Raw genomic sequence first — 26,087 nt, 5'->3', positions numbered from 1 at the left:
CCCAGGCTCTGTCTACAACAAAGGTTTTTCTCACTTTTTGGTCTCAAGAACTCTTCGCATTCTTAAAACATTTATGGAGGACTGCAGAGATCTTTTGTTTATGTGGGTCATAGCTGTCAACAGTAACCTTATTAAAAACTGAAACTGATTTTTTAAAGTATTTTTATTTGTTTAAAATAACAACAAACCCATTACCTGTTTACACAAATAACCCATTTTTTAAATGCAGAAACTATTTCTAAAACAAAATGAAATTCATAACAAGAGTTGCACTGTTTTATACTCCAAGACATCTCTTTCACGTCAAGCTTAATGAAAGAGATATTTCTTGTATCTGCTTCTGCATTCAGTGTGTTTCCACAGGTTGGGTGAAAGATACAAAAATTTCATTTCACACAGATGTGTAGTTGGAAAATGAAGTTTAATAGCCTTTCAAATATTGAGGATTTTCTTTGATACTAGACCAAAACTCCACAAGTGGTTGTTTTAAAAGGCTAGCTGCAATGTGCAACCTGAGATTTTATCAAATGCATCTTTTGTGTACTTTTACATTAAAATCCATTGGTCACCTTGCACTGTGAGTTGCTCTTTTACCTACCGATAACCGATAACCGAGGAACTAACAAGGTGATCCAACCAGTCCATCCTAAAGGAAATCAGTCCTGAATATTCATTGGAAGGACTGGTGTTGAAGCTGAAACTCCAATACTTTGGCCACCTGATTCGAAGAGTTGACTCACTGGAAAAGACCCTGATGCTGGGACAGATTGAAGGTGGGAGGAAAAGGGGACAATAGAGGATGAGGTGGTTGGATGGCATCATCGACTCGATGGACATGGGTTTGAGTAAATTCAGGGAGTTGGTGATGGACAGGGAGGCCTGGTGTGCTGCAGTCCATGGGGTCGCAGAGCTGGACACGACGGAGTGACTGAAGTGAACTGAATCAAGGAAATATTCCTTCACTGACTATGCAGAATTTCCAAATACTGGGATTTCATACAATATCAAAAAATCATACTCCATTAATCTTACCACCAATCTCATCAAAAAAAGTGTGACAAATGCAAGTTTTCCAAAATTCTAATTTTTGCTTGAAAACTTGGATTTTATCACTGGCAATGATGACAGGCTCGCTCTGTTCAATTTCAAGAAGACGTTCACTAAACACTTAAGTATGAATAACTATAGTTTTTCCATCAATTGTTATTTCAAGTAAAAATGATCCATTCAGCTGGGTCGGCTCCAACACACAAGAGCATTTTCCCCAGACAGCTGGACTATGGTTAAGAGCCGCAATGCTCCAAATCCATGGATACTCTAAGTTTCATCACTTGGCATATCAGAGACCTTTACTGGAGGACTGAGATTTAATTAAAAAAAAAAAAAAAAAAAACAACCAAAAACACGAAACACACAATTTTCAGTGCTTCATCCAGGATGTTCTTAAGTGACAATGAGTTGTTTTTTTTTAAACCACAAGTGTGTAGAGGAAAGTCCGTGACTGACCACCAGCAGAGTTTGGTGCCCCTACCCTGATTCATGTTCTGGCGCCAGCAGTTTTCTCTGCTGCTCACTGCTTCAGTACCAACAATGCAACTGGAAACAAAGCTGCTCCAGGAAAAGCCATGAGAGCCAAAAAAGTCAATCAACCCTTTGCATATTTACGACAACTTGTGTTTTGTTGCTGAGCATTCCCATAAGAAAAAATACTTTTTGAAGTGTAGGTGCTGGTGATACAAGTTGAGCCATGCCTATATATCTGCTCATTTCTAAGGTTAAAGTAAAATTCTATAAACAAGATATTAACTCAGTCTTCATGTTTGCAGCTCAATCTTTAATTCAACAACACAGTAACATGAAGTGGCACTGCCCCGAACTTTACTGACTTTTTATCCAGTGTGCATTCAGGAATGCCAGCTGTTCAAAACTTTTTATCAGTCTCTCAGCTACTGGGTGGGCTTCTCTGGACAAAGCAATAACTCATCCTGTAAGAGGCTTCAGTGACTTTGGCATTTCTAGCTGGAAATGCTGGAACAAGTTTTGGATTTTAAAGAGACTGTGGTATGTACGCTTAAAACACGTAGTCCCTTTGTCTTTCATCTCTGACGACTGCTCTTGAGCGATGCTGCAACTTAACTGGCACCTCGAAGTAGCAGTTGTAGTGTTAAGTCGCTCAGTCGTGTCTGACTCTTTGCAACCCCATGGACTGCAGCCTGCCAGGTTTCCCTGTCCATGGAATCCTCCAGGCAAGAATACTGGAGTGGGTTGCCATTTCCTTCTCCAAGGGATGTTCCTAACCCAGGGATCAAACCCTGGACTCCTGCATTGCAGGCAGATTCTGTACTGTCTGAGCCACCAGGGAAGACCAACCAGCACTCTAATACTACGTGAAAACACTAAAAATAAAGTGCACACAATAAGCTACATTATTAGCATCTATAAAGATGAGAAGACACTTTTTATTATGATTTCTTTTCTTTAAAATTTTTTTCATCTCTTGTTTACAGTTTTGCCAAGTTTCTTCAGAGTGAGCCCTCCCTTTCACTTGTTGATACGTTTCTAACTGCAGTAAACAGAGCTAGCAGCTGTGTTTGAGAAAGCAAAACTTCCAACCTTCCTTTTTTAAGCCAACAATTCATCCTTAAATATAAGAAAAACACTATGAATTTTCCTCTATTTTAGAATACAACAGAATTAAGGCTAAAGTAAGTTATAAATATAATTTTAAGAATTATTAGTTTCCCCCAAAGTTTTTACAAGTAAGTGCTGGAAGTTGTACTTACTTCTCATGTTTCTTCAAAGGTGCCAGGAAAATGCTGGGATTTTAAAATAACTATTTATTGGTCAATAATGAGGTTTATAGAAATTACAAAAGGTGTACTGAAGAAAGCTAGTAACAGCACAGTAGAAGTGATAAGAACAAATCAAGTTCATCACCAAAAACTTTCATATTTACACCTTAAAGTACTACCTTAAAAATTCCAGGAAAAACAAAAATAAAGAAGCACACACTGAAAAAAAAAAAAAAGCAGCACATACTCTATTAGCCAAGAGTGATAACGTCCATACACATCCCTCAGCCTCTGGAAAACACTGACTACTGGTGAGAGAATGAGAGCGAAACAAGCAAATACAGCAATAATGTTACAAGGAAAACTCTCTGGATTTTGTATAGCACCAAACAGGTCTTAGGGACCCCAAGGGCCCCCAGACTACACTTTGAGAACCAACACAGTGTTACCAAAAGTATTAAGTGCCTCCTCAGATCTCTCCCAAGACATGGTCTAGAGTTTTGGCATTCCTGATTGCCCAGAACTAGCTTAGACCCTGTCACCAGGAAAACTGGGATGCCAAATCAGGCTTCACTGAGGAAAGTGGCTCCAGAGACAAAAAAAAGGAAAATGTTTTCCAAAGCAGGGAGCTCTTAACTTTACACAAATCAGAGGAATAGGAGAAAGAAAGGACTGGGTGGTTCTGGGATTCTATACATGAAGGAGATCTCAGACTATCAAAATTCCCCTTCTGAGCCAGGCCGCAAAAGAGGCATACAAACAGGTAAGGCAGTGGGACATGGAGATGAAAACCCAAGAAGGACAGTGACAAGGAAGGAACAGGGTTCAAAGAAACCATACAGAAAAAAAAGGAAGTGAGACAAGCCAGCAGAGAGTCAAAAGGAAGAGGAAAATGCAGTGAAAGAAATATTCTGAGATGAGCCCTGCCGCAGCGCCACTTGCCTTTTTTCCCTGCCACAGTTGGCAACGCGAAAAAACTGAGCAACTTGCTGCTCTGATAAGGCATTTAGGCTCTAGAAGCACAAGCAAGGAACATCAACAGGAGCCAACTGAGACCAAAACCTCGGCTCAAGATTCAAAGTCCACAAATCCACAGGAACGGCTGAGAAATGGCTGTCACCCTCCCAGGTTCCCAAAGGGGAGGCTTTCTTCTCACTTCAGAAAAGCCAACAAAGGTAACCAGAACCTGGCCCTTGCAGCCCCTCGGCGAGTGGAAAAGGAACCTGAAATCACCAGCTGCTAGGTTCCCATGTGCTCTTTAAGAGAAACAGGGAGCTTTCTCCCGCTGCCAAAGGGTAGACACGGCTCGTGAAGAAAGGAACGTGAGCAAAGAAATCCAATCCTGGCGCCAGGTGGGGCCTCCTTTAACACCCAGATCCCGGCAACGCAGAAAAGCCGGGGTTCTGGGGGCTAGATCTGGCCTTCCAGCCAGTGAAGAGACTGCACACCCACCACCACCACCACAACTCACAGCACAGAAGTACGGGCCGGCGGAGGGCATGTGTTTCTTTTTCCTTTAATCAATAAAGCTGCCTAATATTGGTATCTTGTCAATACATGCACTTTAAAAAAAGTGCTTTCGAAAGTATATAAACCTCTCCAGTCAGTCAGTTCGATCGCTCCAACTCCTTGTGACCCCATGGACTGTAGCACGTCAGGCTTCCTTGCCCATCACCAACTCCCTGAGCTTGCACAAACTCAGGTTCATCGAGTCGGTGGCGCCAGCCAACCATTTCAACCTCTGTTGTCCCCTTCTCCTCCTAAATCTCTCCAGATCAGATCAGATCAGATCAGTCGCTCAGTCGTGTCCGACTCTTTGCGACCCCATGAATTGCAGCACACCAGGCCTCCCTGTCCGACACCATTTCTTTCAGATAGCTGACTGGTAAAATTAAAAAAAAAATTTTTTTTTAAACTTAGAAATCCTAGGAAAAGCACCTATGGAACCCCAGTCAACACAGAAATAATCCAAAGTATTTCCCTTCTAGCGACCTAGAGTTGCATGGCGGTCAGACCAAGCTTCCGTAGTGGCTCAGAGGATAAAGCCTCTGCCTGCAATGCAGGAGACCTGGGTTCGATCCCTGGGTCGGGAAGATCCCCTGGAGAAGGAAATGGCAACCCACTCCAGTATTCTTGCCTGGAGAATCCCATGGACAGAGGAGCCTGGTGGGCTACAGCCCACGGGGTCGCAAAGAGTCAGACACGACTGAGTGACTTCACACACACAGACACACAAACACACACAGACAAAATTCATTAAGTTGGTCAACTGAAACAATGATGACAATAATTATTATATCCTGTCAGGTCCTATTCTAAGTGCTTTATATTCATTAATTCTTTTAATGCTCCCAATAGCTATACCTCTAAGACAGTACTATTATAACTCCTTTTTCTTTACAGAAAAACAAACAGCCCCATAGGGACAGAGTAAGCCCAAGGTCACAGTGGGGCCTATCCCAAGATTCCAGCTCAGCAACTCTAGCGGTACTGCCCAATCTGACCACAGCGACACCATTTATTGGAAATTCAAAGGCGCTGGGATCCCCTTTCAACTCTGCCATAAAGTCAACTCAATCAGAGTGCTACGCCAGACCAAACGGGCCCGAGAGGCCCCGCTTCCTGTGACTGGAGAACCAGTACCTCAAACTTTTGTGGGCAAAGCAAAGCAGCAAGCCACAGACACTGCCAAATGCTACGTGCAGAGACAACCAAAACATGGCCATCTGTGGAGAGGAGGGGGGATGTGAGGGGGTAAGGGACAGCCAGCAGACCCTCAGGTCTAAAGGTGAGGAAAAAAGGGGGTGCCCTGCATACTGGATCATCAGCCCACAACGAAACCCTTCAGTCCTGTGGTGCTCAGGAGAGACAGGACCACCGCAGCAGCAGCAAGGACAGCAGCTAGAGCGCTGCTCGCAGGCGGCTCCACTTATTAACCACCAGGCCGTGGACCTGGGAGCTCTCTTAGTGGGAGACTGAGGAAACAATCCTGCTATGTCAGCGGCACTGGCAGTCCGGGAGCAGGGGCCTCAGAATCCTGCAGTGTCTCCTCCCTGAGACGGATTCCCTTCTGTGTTCGGGAAATGCCAGCACGCGGTGACTGAAGTCTCCCACGCTTCCTACAGGTACCTCCACCAAGGACAACCAAACTGTTCCCCGTAGCTGAAGTACCTGTTGAACTGCCAAAGACCAAAACCTATTCTCTCTCCTTTCTTCTTCTCCAGTGGGCTTGGACAGACAGTTCCTATGCACCAATCCAAAAGGTCTGGGGTCTGGTTGGATTTAGCAGCCAGGTCACAACAGCCAGGAGGCAGGAGTCCAGATTCCCTTCCAGATCCACAGACCGGGAGCCAAGCACAGACCTCCTGGCCAGGTGGAGGGCCTTCTGCCAAGCTGTGAACTGCAAAGAAAAGAAGCTGTACCTTTGAGATGCTGGTGAAAGGTGCGTAAGACAAAACAGCATGAGGTGTGGAGAAAGCCCACTCACTGGAGAGGCCCAGCTCAAAGGCCAGGGGAGGAAAGGGGGTGTTTACAGACATCATCCAAACTCTTGCCTCAATAAGCAGAGCCCAGAGGAGGCAGATCTTTGAATCGCCAACTTCCCAAACAGCACAGAGGAAAATAGGCCGAGGTGGTTCAAAACCAGCTTGACTGGTTCTACAGAGAAGTCGCTGGTCTGCTCCGCCTTCCGTATGTTAAAAAGATAAACGTGGCTTGCAGCCAGTCGTTGAACCCACCCTCCCTTCCCCCACCCTACACTGTCCCCAGGATCCACGGAGCCAAGGGTCCACCTCACCCTCCCTCCTACCTACTTGTGACTCTTAGGACTCTGTAAGCCTCAAGTCAGTAGTTTGCTGCACAAGATGAAATATACTGATACATGTTTTTGCCCTTTTCTGGGCTTCCAAGGTTGCACTAGAGGTAAAGAACTCGCCTGCCAATGCAGGAGATTCAGGTTCAATCCCTGGATTGGGAAGATCCCCTAGAGGGCATGACAATCCACTCCAGTATTCTTAACTGGGAAGTCCCATGGACAGAGGCGCCCAGCAGGCTACAGTCCACAGGGTCGCAAAGAGTAGGACATGACTAAAGCAACTTAGGGAGCACTCACCCTTTTCTAATGAGAAACAATCAATGGAAGTAAGGGGGAATGAGTGAAGCACTCCCCACAGGGACCAAGGAAGCTTCAAACCCTCTAGACGTTCAGATGAAGGGATCTAGCCTATTTACATGGCCCAACGCGGAGGCAGGTCTAGTGAAGAGGAGGACCTGGGATTCCTCCTCCTCCAACTGATAACTGGAAATCGAGGGGCCAGATTTTCTCCTGGTGTTTTTTTTCAGAACCAGAGGTACCATCTTAAAGTCTAAAAAAAAAGCAAGGAAATTCCATAGCCCACACTGAGAGGGCTGTGGTGGGGGAGTGACGAGAACTTTCAGAGTTAACATGGGGACAGACGGCCTCCTCCCAGGCCACAAGTGGGAAATGGGTGGCTTCCTCCCCCACGGGGTTTGTAAAGGCTTACTCTTCCCATTGCTGAGACTGAAGGGGAACCTGCATAGATAACGCTTCAGTGACTCATGCCTGTTTGATGAAGGCTGGGAGAAAGCCCGGAGAATCCAAGCTTCAAGTGCAAAATGTACAAATGCTGGAATCTACCATGGAGAAAAGGAAACCCAGCCACCTATCTGGTTTGTCATTTTGCTGAACTTCCGCTGAAGGAGGAAGGGCCAGGTTTAAACTCCACCCACCCTTTCCACATCCCTCTCAATTTTGGCTTTGACAGGAAAGTGGCAAATAACGGCAGCATCACCATGACCAAGAGAGAACCAAAGGCTTTCCATAACTCCTCTCAAAGAAGAGGCCTAGTGGTCAGTCTACAGCTTAACCAAGCCGAGGGAGCTGGGGCTGGACCTGGTTGGCTGCAGGAGAGCCTCATCAGGCAGCCTCAGAGGATGAAGGATGACCGCCCTCCTCGCCCTCTCCATCTGCTGAGGTTGCCTCATCCCAATCCATTAACGGGCTTCAAAGTGCTGCTGGGGGGAGCCCACTTAGCAGAGACACTATCACGGGGCCAAGGGTGGCGCCCAGCCCCCACCTCGCTTGTCGATAATGGGCCACAAAGTCTGGGGCTTAGCTGCACTTTAGGCATAAAATATTCATTCAAGTCGACATAATACATATGTAGGAAAGTCATGGAAGCTCCTGGGAGAAGAGAAATGCCGCCAGGTGGCTAAGTGCTCAGTGGGAAAGAGTTCATGAAGGCATGGCTTAGTCCTGGTCAAGTGCCCACTGAGAATGAGGTTGTTCTGTCCAAAGGGGAAGCAGTATAGTCCGAAAGTTTTTGACTCCCAAGACCTCTAACCATGCAAACCTCTCAGAAAACAAATTCTCAGTCTCTCCCTACCTTACAGGCACCAACTCTATTTAAGACATTTATGCTGGGGTGGGGTGGGGGGGAAATCAGGCCCAATCTTTGGTCACCATGTAATCTGAAGCAGGCCAAATCTCAATGACTGCCTTGTATCCATCTTCTTAGCTGTTTCCCAAAGTCCACAGACTAGAGAGAAATTATTACAATTTACTAGGGAGTTACCTTGACCAGGTTCAAAGGCTGTAGTATGGCAGCTCTACGAACTCCAGGGTCTACTGGTGTCCTTGCTCTAACCATGCCTCTTTCTCCATTTCAGGGGTAAAGCAGAGAGTAAAGACTATACGGTCTGAAATTCACCCACACCTCTAGCCAGAATGCCGCACCACCAAGGGCCCCTGCCAGAGTCAAAGGGCAGAGGTGAGAGCCAGCACCCAGAGCACGAGTCTTGCCTCACAGCTTGCAGGACAGGGAGTTAAACGAGAGGGGACCGAGCTCTCGCCGAGACGACACTAAAACCGGATTATTCAGTGAGACATTCAGCCAGAATCAACCCTGGGAGCCATGAGCTAGCTACATGTGTTTGGAGTGGCTCAGTGGTTCTTTACAGGATCCTGAAAGTTAGATTTGCTCTCTCACCCAGACTTCCAAACTCCTCTTCCCAGAATCATCTGAGAGAATAAACAATGCCACTTACTCCCTGGAAGGACGACAGAAGCCCCTACCGCAGAGGGGCAGGCGCAGAGGCAGGGCTGGCAGTGAAAGCCTCCTTCTTTCTCGCAGGAGCTCTCCCTTGTGGTTCCCGAGGCCCAGAGGTGGGGGAGGCCTGGGGCCACGCAGGCCTCCACCAGGCATTACAGAAAGCTCTCGCCAGCGGCAGGTGGACACTGCGCACTGGACCCCTCTGCACTTGCCTGTTTCTGCTGCTGTTGGCTGGAAGACAAACATCATCCTGCTGATTGCTTCCACCGCTGCCAAGCCTCCAGGCCAACAGAGCCATTTGGAAAAGTGAACAGAAAGCTCAGCTCACAGATTAAGGATGCCCCCAACTACCAGTCCCAGGTTACAACCCTCTTTCTGCAAACAGAAGAGTCTATGACTGTGAAAAAGCATATCTGCAATCAGGTGCCACAAAAATCACAATAACGGCAGGGCTTCACTTTCTTTTATCTCCTCCTTTCTCTGTTAGAAGCAGAGTCGACAGCAAACAGGCAATGTCTCTGCAACACCAGGTTTATTTTTATGCTCCAACATTTTCTCTCTCTGGGTCTACGTGGATTTAATTCAGATGTGATCAAAGAGCTCCTAGAAACAGGTTCTCATCAGCCACATGTTTTAAAGAAAGGGGGAGAGAAAGAGCGAGAAGAGACTGGAGTTTGAAGACAACCAGTTAGAGTCTGTTTACCTGTTTTTCAGTGAAACCAATTTAAATAATTTAAATCTAAGTAAGGTAACAGAGGACCTTTGGGGGAAAGAAACCAACCCAACCACATCCCTTGCTTTTTATCTCGCAACATTAAGGCTTCCACCACAACCACTTTAGTTAAACTCACAACACGACCAAGAAGAGCTTTCTGGTCTCACCTGGTAGCATGATCTAGTCCGAAAGAGGCCAGTGCTTCAAGCCTCTCTGGCCTTATGACCCCAAGAGCTGTTACATATTTTTTTCTTGTTTTAAAAAATACCACATCTGCTTGTAAGGTTTTTCAAAATCTATGCTTTTTCTAGGATAAGACTTAATATCAAGTCCGTAGTGGGACTACCCTGAGAATAACAGCAGAAGTGATGAAGTGGCTCAGGGGAACCTAAATCCACAGAGTGGAAACAGGATGAGTAATTCACAATTTGGAACAAGATGACAACGTATGCAGCCAGTTCTCTGGACAAAGTTATCAAGAAGCAGCTTACATTCCCAAATGGTTCACAGAGTTCGGCTATCATAAAATCGGTGGGAGGCGAGCAGCAGGTTCCTACAACATGCTCAGGTGACTGTGAGGCTTGAAGGGAAGAGAGGAAATCAATGCACACATCACAGGAAAAAGACCGTGGCAAGCATACATATACACTGAGTAAACAACACACAGAAAGCACACTGAGGCACTCAGTTACTCTGCTCTGCTGAACACAATGCCCCCCACAGCCTTGCTGAGAGAGTAGGCACTCCACCGCCACGCCCCAGATGCCTGCGGGTGCCAGTCAGTCACTTGGCTTCCTCCTACCAGCTCAGAATCAACAGTCTGGGAAAGTCCTCTGGTTAAGCAGGGTTTACCTGCTAAATAAAGGTTGTGCGAGGCAAAGGAATGGAACAGGTAACCTCGAGAGGGCCTTGAGAAAGTGGTTCCCAGGAAGGAGAGAAACAGCTGGCATTTGAGGGCAAGACAGAGATGGAGACCATGCTCCTGTTTCTAAAGACCTCAGTCCCATGCCAAACCCAGTGATACAGTGGAACTCAACCATCTCTCCCTCTCAACCTGTTTCACCCCTAGAAGCAGTCAGTCAGTCCACAGGTTATGAAAGGGTCAACCATTGCAGAAAAAACTTATCCAGAACTCCTAAGGTCCTGACTGTCCAGATGACAGAGACTGAGGGGCTAACAAAAGAGAAAAACATTGGAGAAATGAAAAGAGGGAAGATTTCTTTTAAGATGTTAATGTTAATATGCAAGAGGCATTAATATGCAAGAGAATGTAACAATGGTTCTATTGCGCTAGCCAGAAAGAAAGGAACAAGAGGAAAACATAATGAATGCAACAAGAGAAAAGGATGCAAAAAAGCACCGCAAGCCCCAAGGGTGAAGAGCTCTTTTTTCAAGTTAATTTTTTTTTTTTTGTCTAGTAAAGTTCTCCACCAGGAAAGGTGTGACAGGCAGAGGACTCTCCAGAGCAGGCAGCAAGGGACACCAGAGATGGTGAAAGAAAGGGGAGGGGTGGAAAGTGGACGCCTCTCGGCTGGGAGGTGAGATGACACAGAAAAGGCTAAGGCTTGGGTGACAAATGATAGCAGTGATTGCCAGGATGAGGGGAGAGGGAGCAGCTCAAGAAACTAGCATGCAAAATTCCTGGCCCCAGGAGTCACAAAGGCTAGCCAATCACAAGCGGATGGACAGGGGCATACGTGGGGGAAATAAATATGATGTGAAGAAGGCTGGAGAAGAATATGGAGATGAAAGGCAATCCTGATTAAGAGGAATGGTACTAAGTAAGATGGGGTGAGGGCAGAGAAACGGGAAGGCAACAAGCAAAGGGGAAGATACTAAGTGACAGATTCCTAAGTGAAGAAACAGGAAAGCATCACGGCCTGGCTTGTGTTGTGGTTTAATTAGACAGAAAGGGAAGGACCAGGATGAAGCGAGGCCTGGGAAAGGACCGCGCAACAGGTGGTGTCAATGGAGTAGGGCTGAAAGAGACAGTCTTTCCCTCCGCAGGAAGAGCCCAGGGAGAAGGCTTGTACAGCACTCGCAGTGAGAAACAAGAGGGCAAACCAAAACTTAAAAAAACAAGCCCCAGGGGAAGAGAACGTGAGGGATCTCAGGACTCTGAAGGGAGTGAAGACTGGAACCCCAAAGACAACCTGTGGGAAAACTATGCGCATGACAGCTGTACGGGGAAACACGGAAGCGACAAATGCCAGCGCGAGGCACCAGGGAGCTCCTGGAGAAGAGAAGGGAAAGTGATGAGCAAAGAGTAGGCGAGCGATCTGGAAAGGTGATGAGGGTGGAGCTGGTGGGTTGCAAGCAAGAGGGCGAGCACAATGTGGAGCAGGGGGAGGCAGGGTAAAAAGCCGGGGAACTGACAGGGGACAGGGATCGAGGTCACAGTCCGGGGCAAGGACCCTGAGGGTGATAACTGGGACCGGGAGAACCGGTGCGGGCGGAGGGGAAGCGAGGCTGGAGGGATGGAGGAAGGGGTGGACAACGATCTGGGGCGAATCGCAGGGTGCTGGTCGAGGAGCAGGAAGGTGGCTGCTTTCAGCGTGGGTGGAGGAAGACCAAAAAGGCCCCTGAGAGAAAAAGGGAAGAGAAGAGGAAGCTGGGGAGGTAACACGGAAGAGCGCAGGAGGGCGGTGAAGGGAGAAGGGCCGGAGGGAGGGGGGTGGTCGGCAGAAAGACAAGTGTGCAGCTTGGAGTCCGGACGAGGTGGGTCCCCGGACAGGACGCGGAAGGGAGGTGTACGGGGCCAGGAGCCAGATGACAGGGCAGCCGAGGCTTACGGGGTGGCAGCCGGGGCACGAGGACAGCTGAGGAGGGAGGAGGCTCTGCAAGGTGCAGGGGCCCAGCCAAAGAATGTGGGGAGCCCTCAGGGCTCCTTACCTGCTCGGTGTCCCTCTCGTTCAGCGTGGGTAGGGGGGTCCGAGCGCTGGACATGGCGCCGGTATCTCAAGGGAGGGAAACCGAGAAGCTTGGAGGAAGGGAGGGAAGGGAAGGCGCAGAGCCCGGCCGGGCGGGGCTTCTCACAGCAGGAGCACCCGCCGCATGGGCCCCGGCCGGGGGTGCGGGGAGGCCGGGCTGCCGTTCACGCCAGCCCGGGGATGCGCCGCTCGGGCTAGGCCGCGCCGGCTCCGAGCAGCTCCGGACCGCACCCCCCCGACCCCCGGCTGGGCCGGGCCGCCTTTCGGCCGGGCCGCGCCGCTCCGCCTACTCTGTGCCGCTGCAGCCGGCCGCCTGCCTCGCTCCTCCCCTGCCCTCAGCGGCACTGCTCCGCGCCCGGCACACAGGCAGCCGCCGCCGGACCTGCTGCTCCCAACATGGCCGCCACCACCGCCGGTCCTCGGCTCTTTCCGCCGGCAGCAGCCGGAAACATCCGAAGCGGCTAGAAACGGGAGGGAGGCGCGCCTTCTCCTCCCAGCCACCGACTACTGGTGAATTCCGGAAACACCCGAAGAAGGTAATCCTGGGGACGCGCGCGGCTCCGCGATTCCGAAGACCAAGCTTCGGCTCTGTTTACGGAAATCTACGAAGAGACTCCGGGTACTCCAGCCACGCCTACAGGCCTTTCCCCGCCCACTTCAAGCTGGTTTTCGGCAGTTTCCGGAAACACCCGAAGCCTCTCCGCGCGCTGGGAGCGGGCCACGCCCCCATCCCGCCCCGCCGCGGACCGCGGTCGTCGGCCATTTCCGGCAACACCCGAGATCGGGCGAACCTCGGGTCATTCCCTCGGATGGTACCCAAAGTCTGACTCTTCGTTTCTTTCCGTCAGTTTTCGGGTATTTGCAAATCTTGAACAGGGAGCGTAGATCACGTGTGCGTGTTACTATTTGACTAAGTAGAAAATAAAACTGTTAAGCCCTGCTTTGACATCCTTTGGTTCTAAAGCAACTTCTTATCTATGTTCCGTTCCTCTGTTAGTCAGCTCATTAAATACATCTCGTTTATCATCCGGCCTATCTATCAACATGTGAGTCACCTGTCAGATGCAGCGTTAGTCTATTACCTGTCTACCTACCGTTCATCACCTGTTGTCGTCCATCTTGGCTTCTATTTGTCTATCCGTGTACCCCACATCTAATCCACAGGGCTCCTCAAGGTTCCTGGCAAACACCAGGAAAACGTTCTTGGCTCCCAGCTGCCAAAGGCTTCGGCGATTCCCTCAACCCTGCATTCTACCTTTAGCTCTTTGCAGTGAAAATGCAATGGGATCTTGGGGGAAAATCACATAATATCTCTGTTTAGCTCCTCAACGTCCCTATCTTGAAAGAATCCATGCCTTTGTTCTAGTGATGACATTCTAAATAATATCTTTGGATTTGTTACCTTTTTTATTTTTTGCTTTCAAAAAAAGTCTTCTAATTGTTCAAAATAGCACGAAACGGCATTGCACTATGGCAATATTGAGTCATGCCAGTTCCCTTTTTAAATATCCCTCTGAGGTTGGGCAGGAGAGACAGTCTCATCTTTAATCACATTTCACTTATCCCTTCTAAAACAAGGAGACTCATGGGGAAAATAAAAGAGAGAAACTGGTTGAAAATGAGGATTCTTCAGGATGGCACAAAGAATGAACAACTGGAGACGTTCCTTTCCTTTCTGGGCCTCTTTTCCTATTAATGAATAGAGGTCACTATTCATAAGCTTGAGGTCCCTCTCATCTCTGGAGAGCCCGTTACTTTAACAGGAAGTCCATGTGGCAACATAAGTTCACTCTTCACTTCCCCCTAGGCTACCTCACCAAGGACAGTGAGTAGACTGGCAGGTGTGACTCTTCTGGCTGCCCCCACCCACTGTACCCCAGACATGTTGGAAAACCATCCCCTCAAACCTACCCCAGGTTCAACAGCAGTTTAAGGTAGACAGAAGCCAGAATCCCCACAAGAGCCAAAGACCAAGCTCAAGCAGCGAGTCCGCAGAAGGTACAGGAAAAGAGAGGCCCAAGAGCTTGCTGGGAAAGAGTGCAGATTGGACCTCTGACACTTGACTTCCAACTCCAGCTCCAACATTTTGAGCAGAACCCTTGGCTAAGTCAACCAGAGAAATAGGCAGCCAGACAGAGCAATGAGAGGGTGGTATGAACGCACTTCCTAAGGCAACAAGTATGACTTACAGTCCTAATAAATGCATGGGACTCCAGGACACCGCTCCATGTTCCACCTCGGCTCCATTCAGGCACCCAGCCCTTGAGGAAGAAGCTGATGAAGAAACAGAAAGAGGTGAGAGGGAAAAAGAGGAAGAGGTGAAGCGGGAGGACACACCCCCACCCCAAATTCATCCGGAAAATCCATGAGAATGGTCTGCCCTCTGGTGGCCAAAGGGAGAGTCACCGCTGAATCCTGTGCTGGCGATAGCCTCAAAGGCTGGGGTCCCTGCAGTAAGGAAAAAGGGGAAAGGGTTGGAGAAGCAAATGGAGCTGCACTCAGCGGGCTTCCCTGGCCTCTGTCCGAGGAGACTTGACTAAGCTCGCTCTGCCTCTTGCATGCTTCCGTTCCCCTCGAGTTCTCATCCCTGTATTCTGCCCCTTGGCCCCTGCCCCCATCCTACATTCATTCCTCTTCCTCACAAGGCTGCCTAACCGGTCTCCCTGCCTAGACTCCCTCCAACCTGCCCCACCAGACAAGCCAGAATAATCTTCCTGAAGTCCAGCTCCAATTACATCTCTACTGGTAGAAGGCTCTAACCAGCTCCCTTGTGGACTAGGCAGGCTGACTTTGTGGGCCTATGACCAGTGCAGTCTCACAAAGTCACTCTTAGAAGGGCCTTAAGCTTGAAGCTTGATATATAGTGCTCTACTGTTACCCCTCTTGAAATTTTTACCAAGGGGCCCCTGCATGTTCAAATTGCCCTGGGCCCCACAGATTTTGTGGCTGGTCCTGGCAGTAGGAAAAGACTTTAGCCTGCATTGAAAACTTTGCCCAAGACTTCCCTGGTGGTCCAGTGGTTAAGACTGTGCTTCCACTGCAGTGGATGTGGGTTTGATCCCTGGGTGGGGAACTAAGTTTCCACATGCCAGGTGGCACAACCAAAAAAAAAGAAAGTAAAAGAAAACTTTATACAATCTGACCTCAACCTTGTGAATATCCTAATTACATATCAGTGGTTGACACCTCCCTGTAATTCGTGCCCTGCCACCGAGCTTTCTCACCTTCATTCTGATCAGTTGCCAGTCAGTTCAGGCTGATCAATTGCCCATCACCTATATCATCTGGAATTCGGGAGGTATTGATACTTCAAGATCCAGTTCAAATATCATCTTCTCATATCCCTGAACCCACCTAACCTCCTCAAAGATTAATTATTGCCACACACTTACCTCTCTCTAATCTGCAAATTCACTCATTCACAAATCTCTACTGAGCACCTAATACGTGCAAGGCACAGTTCTAAGCTCTTCAGGTGTATCAGTGAACAAAGTAGTCGAAGATATACACCTTTGGGGAACTTACATCTCAACTGGGGAAAGACAAACAACAAACATAATAGTTAATATTAAGTGCCCCCCCGAAAAAAAGGAACTAGAGTCAGCTAAGGGGGATCAATGAAAAGCAAGTTGCAGTATTAGGTGCTCGGTGCAGGCTTCACTCGGAGAAGGCAATGGCACCCCACTCCAGTACTCTTGCCTGGAAAATCCCATGGACGAAGGAGCCTGGTGGGCTGCAGTCCATGGAGTCACTAAGAGTCGGGCACGACTGAGCAACTTCACTTTCACTTTTCATCTTCATGCATTGGAGAAGGAAATGGCAACCCACTCCAGTGTTCTTGCCTGGAGAATCCCGGGGACGGGGGAGCCTGGTGGGCTGCCGTCTATGGGGTTGCACAGAGTCAGACACGACTGAAGCGACTTAGTAGCAGCAGCAGCAGCAGCAGGCTTCACTGAGAAGGTGACATTTGAGCTGACTTGGAGGAGAGGAGGAAGGGAGTTCTGCAGCTATCTGGGGGAAGAGCATTCTGAGCAGACGGTGCAAAGGCCCTGAGGCAGGAGCAGGGCTGGCTGTTTGAAGAACAAGGAGGCCAGTGAGACTGATGCAGAGTGAGCATGAAGGTGAGTAGGAGGTTGTTATCCAGTTGCTAAGTCATGTCTGAGTCTTTGTGATCCCATGGACTGCAACACGACAGGCTCCTCTGTCCTCCACTATCTCCCAGAGTTTGCTCAAGTTCATGTCCATTGAATCGGTGATTCTGTCTAAACATCTCATCCTATGCAGCCACCTTTTCCTTTTGCCTTCAGTCTTTCCCAGCAGGAGAATCTTTTTCCAATGAGTTGGCTCTTCACATCAGGTGGCCAAAGTATTGGAGCTTCAACTTCAGCATCAGTCCTTCCAATGAATATTCAGGATTGATTTCCTTCAGGATTGACTGCTTGATCTTGCTGTCCAAAGGACTCTCAAGAGTCTTCTCCAACACCACAGTTCAAAAGCGTCAATTCTTCAGTGATCAGCCTTCTTTGTGGTCCAATTCTCACGTCCATACATGACTACTGGAAAAACCATAGCTTTGACTAGATGGACCTTTGTCAACCGAGTGATGTCTCTGCTCTTTAATACGATGTCTAGGTTTGTGGAGCCAGACCTGGTGGGCCGTTGCTTTGACTTTTCCTTGGAGCGAGGTGGGGAACCATTGTAGTGACTCTATCTGACTGGTTGCCAGATTGCTGGTAGAGTGAGGGGGACTTCCCTGGGTGTCCAGTGGCTGAGACTCCGAGCTCCCAATGCAGGGGACCAGGCTTTGATCCCTGGTCGGGGAACTAGATCCCACACGCCATAACTAAGAGCTCAATTCCTGCAGCTAAAGATCTTAAGAGCAGCAACTAAGACCCGGCACAGCCAAATAAATCAATACAGGGATTATTTTTTAATTAGTAAAAAAAAAAAATGAGTAGAGGGGCAAAGCAGGAGTAGAAATCTGGAAACCCTAAAGGAGGCTTTTAGGATAATTCAAGTGAGGAATGACCATGGCTCAGAGCAAGGCAGCAGCAGTGAAGTAGTGGTTTATTAATAAGATTGATAGAGCCGACAGGATTTCTTTCTTTTTAAATTTAAAAAAAAAAATCTTATTTATTTATTTAAGGCCTTCAATTCTGTTGCGGCAGGCATGTGGGATCTTTAGTTGCAACATGTGTGGTCTAGTTCCCTGACCAGGGATTGAACCCAGGCCCCCTGCATTGGGAGCTGGGACCATAATCACTGGACCACCAGGGAAGTCCCCAAAAGGATTTTTTGATGGATTGGTTTAGGAGATATGTGAGAGAGAAGAGTTAAGGATAATTCCAGACTTTCCAACCTGAACAAGTGAAAACGAATGCAAGAATAAAGGCATCTCTCACAGGCCCCAGACCAGGTAGAGGTCAGCCAATAGGAGCAGTGCTCCAGGGCAGCTGTGATGCCCACTGGAGAAGGCGAGGATTACAGATTCCCGGCTGCAGAGTCCAGGGGCTTAGACTAGCAATTCCTCCCACGGCCAGGAGAGGAAAAGCCAAGGGGAGCCCGAAGTGCTGGATGGAGACACTTTCATTCTCACCTCTGTGAACCATTGCAACTGTTCTCCATCTTCTCTTCCCAATCAGGGGAGCCAGAGAACTTGTTCATTCCAGGCAGGCCACCTTGTGGGTGAGGCGAGCCTTCTGGTCAAGAGTCAGATGACAGGGTGTGGCAAGACCCATGCATGTCCTCTGACTCACCGGGGACCCTCCTATCTCACTGAGCTTTACTCTCGATTTCTCTAAACTTTCATCATGCACTTTATCATCATTGAAAGTGAAATGAAAGTTGCTCAGTCGTGTTCAACTCTGTGACACCATGGAGTGTAGCCCGCCAAGCTCCTCTGTCCATGGAATTCTCCAGGCCAGAATACTGGAGTGGGTAGCCGTTCCCTTCTCCAGGGCATCTTCCCAACCCAGGGATCGAACCCAGGTCTCCTGCATTCCAGGCGGATTCTTTACCAGCTGAGCTACCAGGGAAGCATTATTACCATACACCATATTGAATTTGGGGCTTCCCTGGTGGCTCAGCTGGTAAGGAATCTGCCTGCAATGCGGGAGACCTGGGTTTGATCTCTGGGTTGGAAGGTCCCCTGGAGAAGGGAACGGTTACCCACACCAGTATTCTTGCCTGGAGAATTCCATGCACAGAGGAGCCTGGTGGGCTACAGTCTATGGGGTCAAAAAGAGTCGGCCACGACTGAGTGACTTTCACTTTTCTTATTGAATTTAAGACATTTCAGAGATTAGAGTATGGGAAAATGTGCATCTTAGAATTGATGGAATAGAATATATTTATTATTCCACCAGGATGTGAGCTACACAAGGACAGGAACTCCCAGGCGCCCTCCCTTTTCTCAGGGCTAACCCACACTGGCTCCTATATGGATTTAATCACATTTACAAGCGAGAGGCACTATGATTTCCTCAGGTTTACTCAGAAGGAAATCGAAGCCTAGAGAAGCTTGGTCCCTTGCCAGTGGGAGTAGGAACACGGGAATGGACTTCAGGCTTCTGAGCCCGCGAGAGGCAGGTTGTGTGGGGGTCGTGAGCAAAAACACATAGCCCTTGCTGCCAGGCTGCTCTTTATTGGCTGTGTAATCTTAGGTAAGCCTCTTAAGCTTGCTCTGCCTTAATTTTCCCATCTGTTAAATGGGGATAATAAAAGTACCTACCTCACAGGGTTGATTTGTGAGGCAATGATGAGATAATACATGAAACACGCCGGGACAGAGCCGGGTGGGCAGCCATTGCGCTGTGTGGGCTGCTGTCATTACTATGCAGAATCTAGCTAGCCTCCCGACTCTTCTATTAAATCTCTCTACTGTATTCTCCCCACCTCCCAGGACACCAACCCTGAATCAGATGTGAGAGAGCCCATCCTGGCCCCAGTTCTCTCACTAATGAATCAGGTGAGTCATGCTACAGTCCGTGGGGTCGGAAAGAGTCAGACACGACTGAGTGACTGAACAATACCCCTGAGGTGATGGTCTTTGAAGTGTGGCCTCTGGGAGCCGATTAGGTCAGGAAGGGATGGGATAAGAGTTCTTTTTTTTAAATATTTATTTATTTTTGGATGCGCCATGCTGGGTCTTCATTGCCGTGCGAGGGGCTGTTAGTTGCCGCGTGGGCTGTCTCCGGTTGCAGTGCGTGGGCTCCTCAATTAGGCGGCTTCTCTTGTTTCAGAGCACAGGTTTCAGAATGCTCTGGCTTCAGTAGTTGAGGCACACAGGCTTAGTTGCCCTGCGGCCTGTGGAATCTTAGTTCCTGGACCAGGGGTCAAACCCACGTCCACTGCATGGGCAGGTGGATTCTTAACCACTGGGCCACCAGGGAAGTCCCAGGACGAGGGCCCTTATAAGACTCCCTGGTCCCTTCCACCGTGTGAGGACATGATAAGAAGACAGCTGTCTATGAACCAGGAAGCAGGCTCTCGCCAGACACTGAATCTGGCAACTTGATCTTGGACTTCTCAGCCTCTAGAGATATGAGGAATAAATTTCTGTTATTGTATGCCATGCGTGCATGGACTCTTTATGACCCCATGGACTATAGCCCACCAGGCTCCTTTGTCCCTGGAATTTCCCAGGCAAGAATACTGGAGTGGGTTGCCATTTCCTTCTCCAGGGGATCTCCCCGACCCAGGGATCGAACCTGTGTCCCTTGCGTCTCCTGTATTGGCAGGTGGATTCTTTCCCAGCTAGGCCACCGGGGAAGCCCATAAGCCATGACTGTATGATATTCTGTGACAGCAGCGGGGACAGTCTGAGGCAATGTCTCAAACCCTACTGCAGTGACCAAGTCACTCTCGCCCTTCTTCGCCCAGGACTTGACACTGTGCCTGGGGTGGAGGAGACTGTGTCCCTACCAGCCTCACTCATATGTGCCCAGTGCAGCAGGAAATTCCAGCTGCCCATGGAGGCCACTGTATACCAACCTGGGATGGCAAGTGGGGAGGGGCAGGTGCAGTAGGCATGGAGGCCACCTTCAGAGTCTGTTCTGGTGAGAGGTGCCCTTTGGGCCACCCACACTCCCATTCTGGGCGACTGTCCACAGGCGGGGTTCTGCCACCTCCATGGCTAAGAAGGTTGAGCATCCTCGATGCCTTGAGCATCAGGTGGCCGTGTTGGCACAAGAAATGCTGGTGGGAAGCAGAGGCCAAAGCAGGAGTGGGTAGGTTTTCCAGGGTCTCAGAGGGGAATACCCTAAGTGGATGATCGGGGGCCTGTGGGAGCACAGGGACTGGAGGAAGCAGCAAGGAAAGCTTTTTAGAGGAGGTGATGCTGAATCAGGTCCCAGGGATAAGCAAAGGACTGCAAGGAAGGACTGGAGAAATTGGAGCAGCCCATGGGGGCCCACAGGTGGCCAGCCCTCAAGGAGTTCCCATCTCATCTGGTACAGATGTCAGATGGGCCAAGAGCAGCCTTAGACTTGGAGCTGGCAGAGGGGAGTCAGTACCAGTGGGTATCCAGGGCTCTAACTGGCTTCCGGGAGAAGGGGGGCATGGGCGGGTGGAAAATGACTCATCAGTATGCCCAAAGCTGCAGGCTTGCTCCTGGCTGGCAGCACGTGTGTCCGGGGGGACATTCCTGCTCCTGACCGTTATCCTCCCTGGGGAGGGCAGTGCCTGAGGTCCCCAGCCCCAAGGACAGCAGGGACATTTTCTGGCCCAGGTGGTGTCCTTAGTATCAACAGGGTCTGTGAACCCCCAGGAAACAAAATTCACAGGGCTTTGGCCCTCCTTGTCCCTCTTCCCAGAACTCCCCTCCCTAAGTAACTACATGTTCTCTCTGCTTAAAATGTCTCCAGAGGAGGCCCTCTCAAGCCTCCATTTCAAAACTGCCTCTCTTGATGGATGAACTTGCAAGCATATTACGGGAATGTGATCAGCCAGATTCAGAATGGAGGAACTTCAGTCCACAGAGCAAGCCACTGTGTTCTTAAGAAAAAAGAAATGGTATAGGGAAAAAGAGGAAAGAAAGGCTGTTACAGGTTGAAACCTGTCAAGTGAATGCTGTGCGTGGACCATACTTAGACCATGATTCAAAGAAATCAGCTTTAAAAAGATTCCTGACAGAGTTCTTGAGATGGGTTGTACAACAACATGAATGTACTCACTATGTGTATTTCCCACAAACAAAATATTAAAAAATAACAACAACAAAAAAAACGATGTTTGTGGACCAACTGGGAAATGAGAACACTGAATGGATATTAAGTGACATTCAGTTCAGTCGCTCAGTCGTGTCTGACTCTGCAACCCCATGGACCACAGCACGCCAGGCCTCCCTGTCCATCACGAACTCCCGGAATTTACTCAAACTCATGTCCATTGAGTCGGTGATGCCATCTAACCATCTCATCCTCTGTTATCCCCTTCTTCTCCTGCCTTCAATCTTTCCCAGCATCAGGGTCTTTTCAAATGAGTCAGCTCTTCACATCAGGTGGCCAAAATATTGGAGTTTCAGCTTCAACATCAGTCCTACCAATGAACACTCAAGACTGATCTTCTTTAGGATGGACTGGTTATATGTCCTTGTAGTGCAAGGGACTCTCAAGAGTCTTCTCCAACACCACAGTACAAAAGCATCAATTCTTCAGCACTCAGCTTTCTTTATAGTCCATCTCTCACATCCATACATGACTACTGGAAAAATCATAGCCTTGCCTAGACAGACCTTTGTTGACAAAGTAATGTCTCTGCTTTTTATGCTGTCTAGGTTGGTCATAACTTTCCTTCCAAGGAGTAAGCACCTTTTAATTTCATGGCTGCAGTCACCATCTGCAGTGATTTTGGAGCCCCCCCCAAAATAAAATCTGCCAGTTTCCCCATCTATTTGCCATGAAGTGTGGGACCAGATGCCATGATCTTAGTTTTCTGAATGTTGAGCTTTAAGCCAACTTTTTCACTCTCCACTTTCACTTTTATCAAGAGGCTCTTTAGTTCTTCTTCACTTTCTGCCATAAGGGTGGTGTCATCTGCATATCTGAGGTTATTGATATTTCTCCCGGCAATCTTGATTCCAGCTTGTGCTTCATCCAGCCCAGAGTTTCTCATGATGTTCTCTGCATGTAAGTTAAATAAGCAGGGTGACAATATACAGACTTGATGTACTCCTTTCCCGATGTGGAACCAGACTGTTGTTTCATGTCCAGTTCTAACTGTTGCTTTCTGACCTGCATACAGATTTCTCAAGAGGCAGGTCAGGTGGTCTGGTATTCCCATCTCTTTCAGAATTTTCCACAGTTTATTGTGATCCACACAGTCAAAGGCTTTGGCATAGTCAATAAAGCAGAAATAGAAGATGTTTTTCTGGAACTCTCTTGCTTTTTCGATGATCCAGCGGATGTTGACAATTTGATCTCTGGTTCCTCTGCTTTTTCTAAAAACAGCTTGAACATCTGAGAATTCACGGTCCACGTATTGCTGAAGCCTGGCTTGGAGAATTTTGAGCATTACTTTGCTAGCGTGTGAGATGAGGGCAATTGTGCGGTAGTTTGAGCATTCTTTGGCATTGCCTTTCTTTGGGATTGGAATGAAAACTGACCTTTTCCAGTCCTGTGGCCACTGCTGAGTTTTCCAAATTTGCTGGCATATTGAGTGCAGCCCTTTCACAGCATCATCTTTTAGGATTTGAAATAACTCAACTGGATTCCATCACCTCCACTAGCTTTGTTCGTAGTGATGCTTCCTAATGCCCACTTGACTTCACATTCCAGGATGTCTGGCTCTAGGTGAGTGATCACACCATTGTGATTATCTGGGTCGTGAAGATCTTTTTTGTATAGTTCTGTGTATTCTTGCCACCTGTTCTTAATATCTTCTGCTTCTGTTAGGTCCATACCATTTCTGTCCTTTGTTGAGCCCATGTTTGCATGAAATGTTCCCTTGGTAGCTCTAATTTTCTTGACGAGATCTCTAGTCTTTCCCATTCTATTGTTTTCCTCTATTTCTTTGCATTGATCACTGAGGAAGGCTTTCTTATCTCTCCTTGCTATTCTTTGGAACTCTGCATTCAAACGGGTGTATCTTTCCTTTTCTCCTTCGCCTTTTGCTTCTCTTCTTTTCACAGCTATTTATTAGGCCTCCTCAGACAGCCATTTTGCTTTTTCACATTTCTTTTTATTGGGGATGGTCTTGATCCCTGTCTCCTGTACAATATCACAAACCTCCATCCATAGTTCATCAGGCACTCTGTCTATCAAATCTAGTCCCTTAAATCTATTTCTCACTTCCACTGTATAATCATAAGGGATTTGATTTAGGTCATACCTGAATGGTCTAGTGGTTTTCCCTACTTTCTTCAATTTAAGTCTGAATTTGGCAATAAGGAGTTCATGATCTGAGCCACAGTCAGCTCCTGGTCTTGTTTTTGCTGACTGTATAGAGCTTCTCCATCTTTGGCTGCAAAGAATATAATCAATTTGATATCGGTGTTGGCCATGTGGTGATGTCCATGTGTAGAGTCTTCTCTTGTGTTGTTGGAAGAGGGTGTTTGCTATGACCAGTGTGTTCTCTTGGCAAAACTCTATTAGCCTTTTGCCCTGCTTCATTCCGTATACCAAGGCCAAATTTGCCTGTTACTCCAGGTGTTTCTTGACTTCCTACTTTTGCATTCCAGTCCCCTATAATGAAAAGGACATCTTTTTTTGGGTGTTAGTTCTAAAAGGTCTTGTAGGTCTTCACAGAACCATTCAATTTCAGCTTCTTTAGCATTACTGGTCAGAGTATAGACTTGGATTACCGTGATATTGAATGGTTTGCCTTGGAAATGCACAGAGATCATTCTGTTGTTTTTGAGATTGCATCCAAGTACTGCATTTTGGACTCTTTGGTTGACCATGTCTACTCCATTTCTTCTGAGGGATTCTTGCCCACAGTAGTAGATATAATGGTCATCTGAGTTAAATTCACCCATTCCAGTCCATTTTAGTTTGCTGATTCCTAGAATGTCAACGTTCACTCTTGCCATCTGCTGTTTGACCACTTCCAATTTGCCTTGATTCATGGACCTAACATTCCAGGTTCCTATGCAATATTGCTCTTTACAGCATCGGACCTTGCTTCTATCACCAATCACATCCACAACTGGGTGTTGCTTTTGCTTTGGCTCTGTCCCTTCACTCTTTCTGGAGGTATTTCTCCACTGATCTCCAGTAGCATACTGGGCGCCTACCGACCTGGGGAGTTCATCTTTCAGTGTCCTATCTTTTTGCCTTTTCATACTGTTCATGGGGTTCTCAAGGCAAGAATACTGAAGTGGTTTGCCATTCTCTTCTCCAGTGGACCACATTTTGTCCGGACTCTCCACCATGTCCTGTCTGTCTTGGGTGGCCCTACATGGCATGGCTTAGTTTGAATTAGACAAGGCTGTGGTCCATGTGATTAGATTGGTTAGTTTTCTGTGATTGTGGTTTCAGTCTGTCTACCCTCTGATGCCCTCTCAGCACCTACCATCTTACTGGGGTTTCTCTTACCCTGGATGTGGGGTATCTCTTCACAGCTCCTCCAGCAAAGTGCAGCACTGGAGTGGTGGGCAGCCAAGAGAAGATACCACACGTCCAGGGTCAGTAGCAGCAGCCGGGAGGAGATACCCCATGTCCAGGGTAAGTGACACCAAGGAATTATTAATTTTGCAAGTGCAATATGATATATTTTACTGAAAAGAGTCTGAATTTCTGAGTGATACAAACAGGCTTATTTACAGATGAAATGATACAATATCCGAGACTTTTTAAATTGTTGTTGTTGTTCATCAGTCTCTAAGTTGTGTCTGATTTCTTGCGACCCCATGGACTGCAGCACGCCAGGCTTCGCTGATATTCACTATCTCCTGGAGTTTGCTCAAACTCATGTCCACACGTCCATTAAGTCAGTGAGGCCATCCAACCATCTCATCCTCTCCCCTCATCCCTTCCCCCTTGCCCACAGTCTTTCCTAGAATCAGGGTCTTTTCCAATGAGTTGACTCTTCAATTAGGTGGCCAAAGTGTTGAAGCTCTAGCTTCAGCATTAGTCCTTCCAATGAATATTCAGGGCTGATCTCCTTTAGGATGGACTGGTTGGATCTCCTTGCAGTCCAAGGGACTCTCAAGAGTCTTCTCCAACATCACAGTTCCAAAGCATCAATTCTTCAGTGCTCAGCCTTCTTTATGATCCAACTCTCACATCCGTACATGACTACCATTAAAACCATAGCTTTGACTATACATACTTTGTGGGTAAAGTGATGTCTCTGCTTTTTAATATGCTGTCTGGGAATTCCAGTTGAGCTCTTTCAAATTCTGAAAGATGATGCTGTGAAAGGGCTGCACTCAATATGCCAGCAAATTTGGAAAACTCAGCAGTGGCCACAGGACTGGAAAAGGTCAGTTTTCATTCCAATCCCAAAGAAAGGCAATGCCAGAGAATGCTCAAACTACCGCACAATTGCCCTCATCTCACACGCTAGTAAAGTAATGCTCAAAATTCTCCAAGCCAGGCTTCAGCAATATGTGAACCGTGAACTTCCTGATGTTCAAGCT

General features: G+C 48.0%; 1 protein-coding gene across 1 annotated transcript in view; it reads right to left on the bottom strand.

Annotated features, from left to right (window-relative positions):
- The window catches only part of MARK2 (microtubule affinity regulating kinase 2), a 56,290-nt gene extending 42,877 nt beyond the window's left edge, over positions 1-13,413 (bottom strand). Inside the window, exon 1 of the mRNA XM_025286580.3 lies at positions 12,471-13,413. Coding sequence (XP_025142365.1) covers positions 12,471-12,524 — 54 coding nt within the window. The 5' untranslated portion in view covers positions 12,525-13,413. The remainder of the gene's footprint in view (positions 1-12,470) is intronic.
- Positions 13,414-26,087: the final 12,674 nt, after the last annotated feature.

This window comes from Bubalus bubalis, chromosome 5, assembly GCF_019923935.1.
Source record: "Bubalus bubalis isolate 160015118507 breed Murrah chromosome 5, NDDB_SH_1, whole genome shotgun sequence".
In the NCBI taxonomy this organism is placed as follows: Eukaryota; Metazoa; Chordata; class Mammalia; order Artiodactyla; family Bovidae; genus Bubalus; species Bubalus bubalis.
This window is presented reverse-complemented; position numbering and strand designations above follow the sequence as displayed.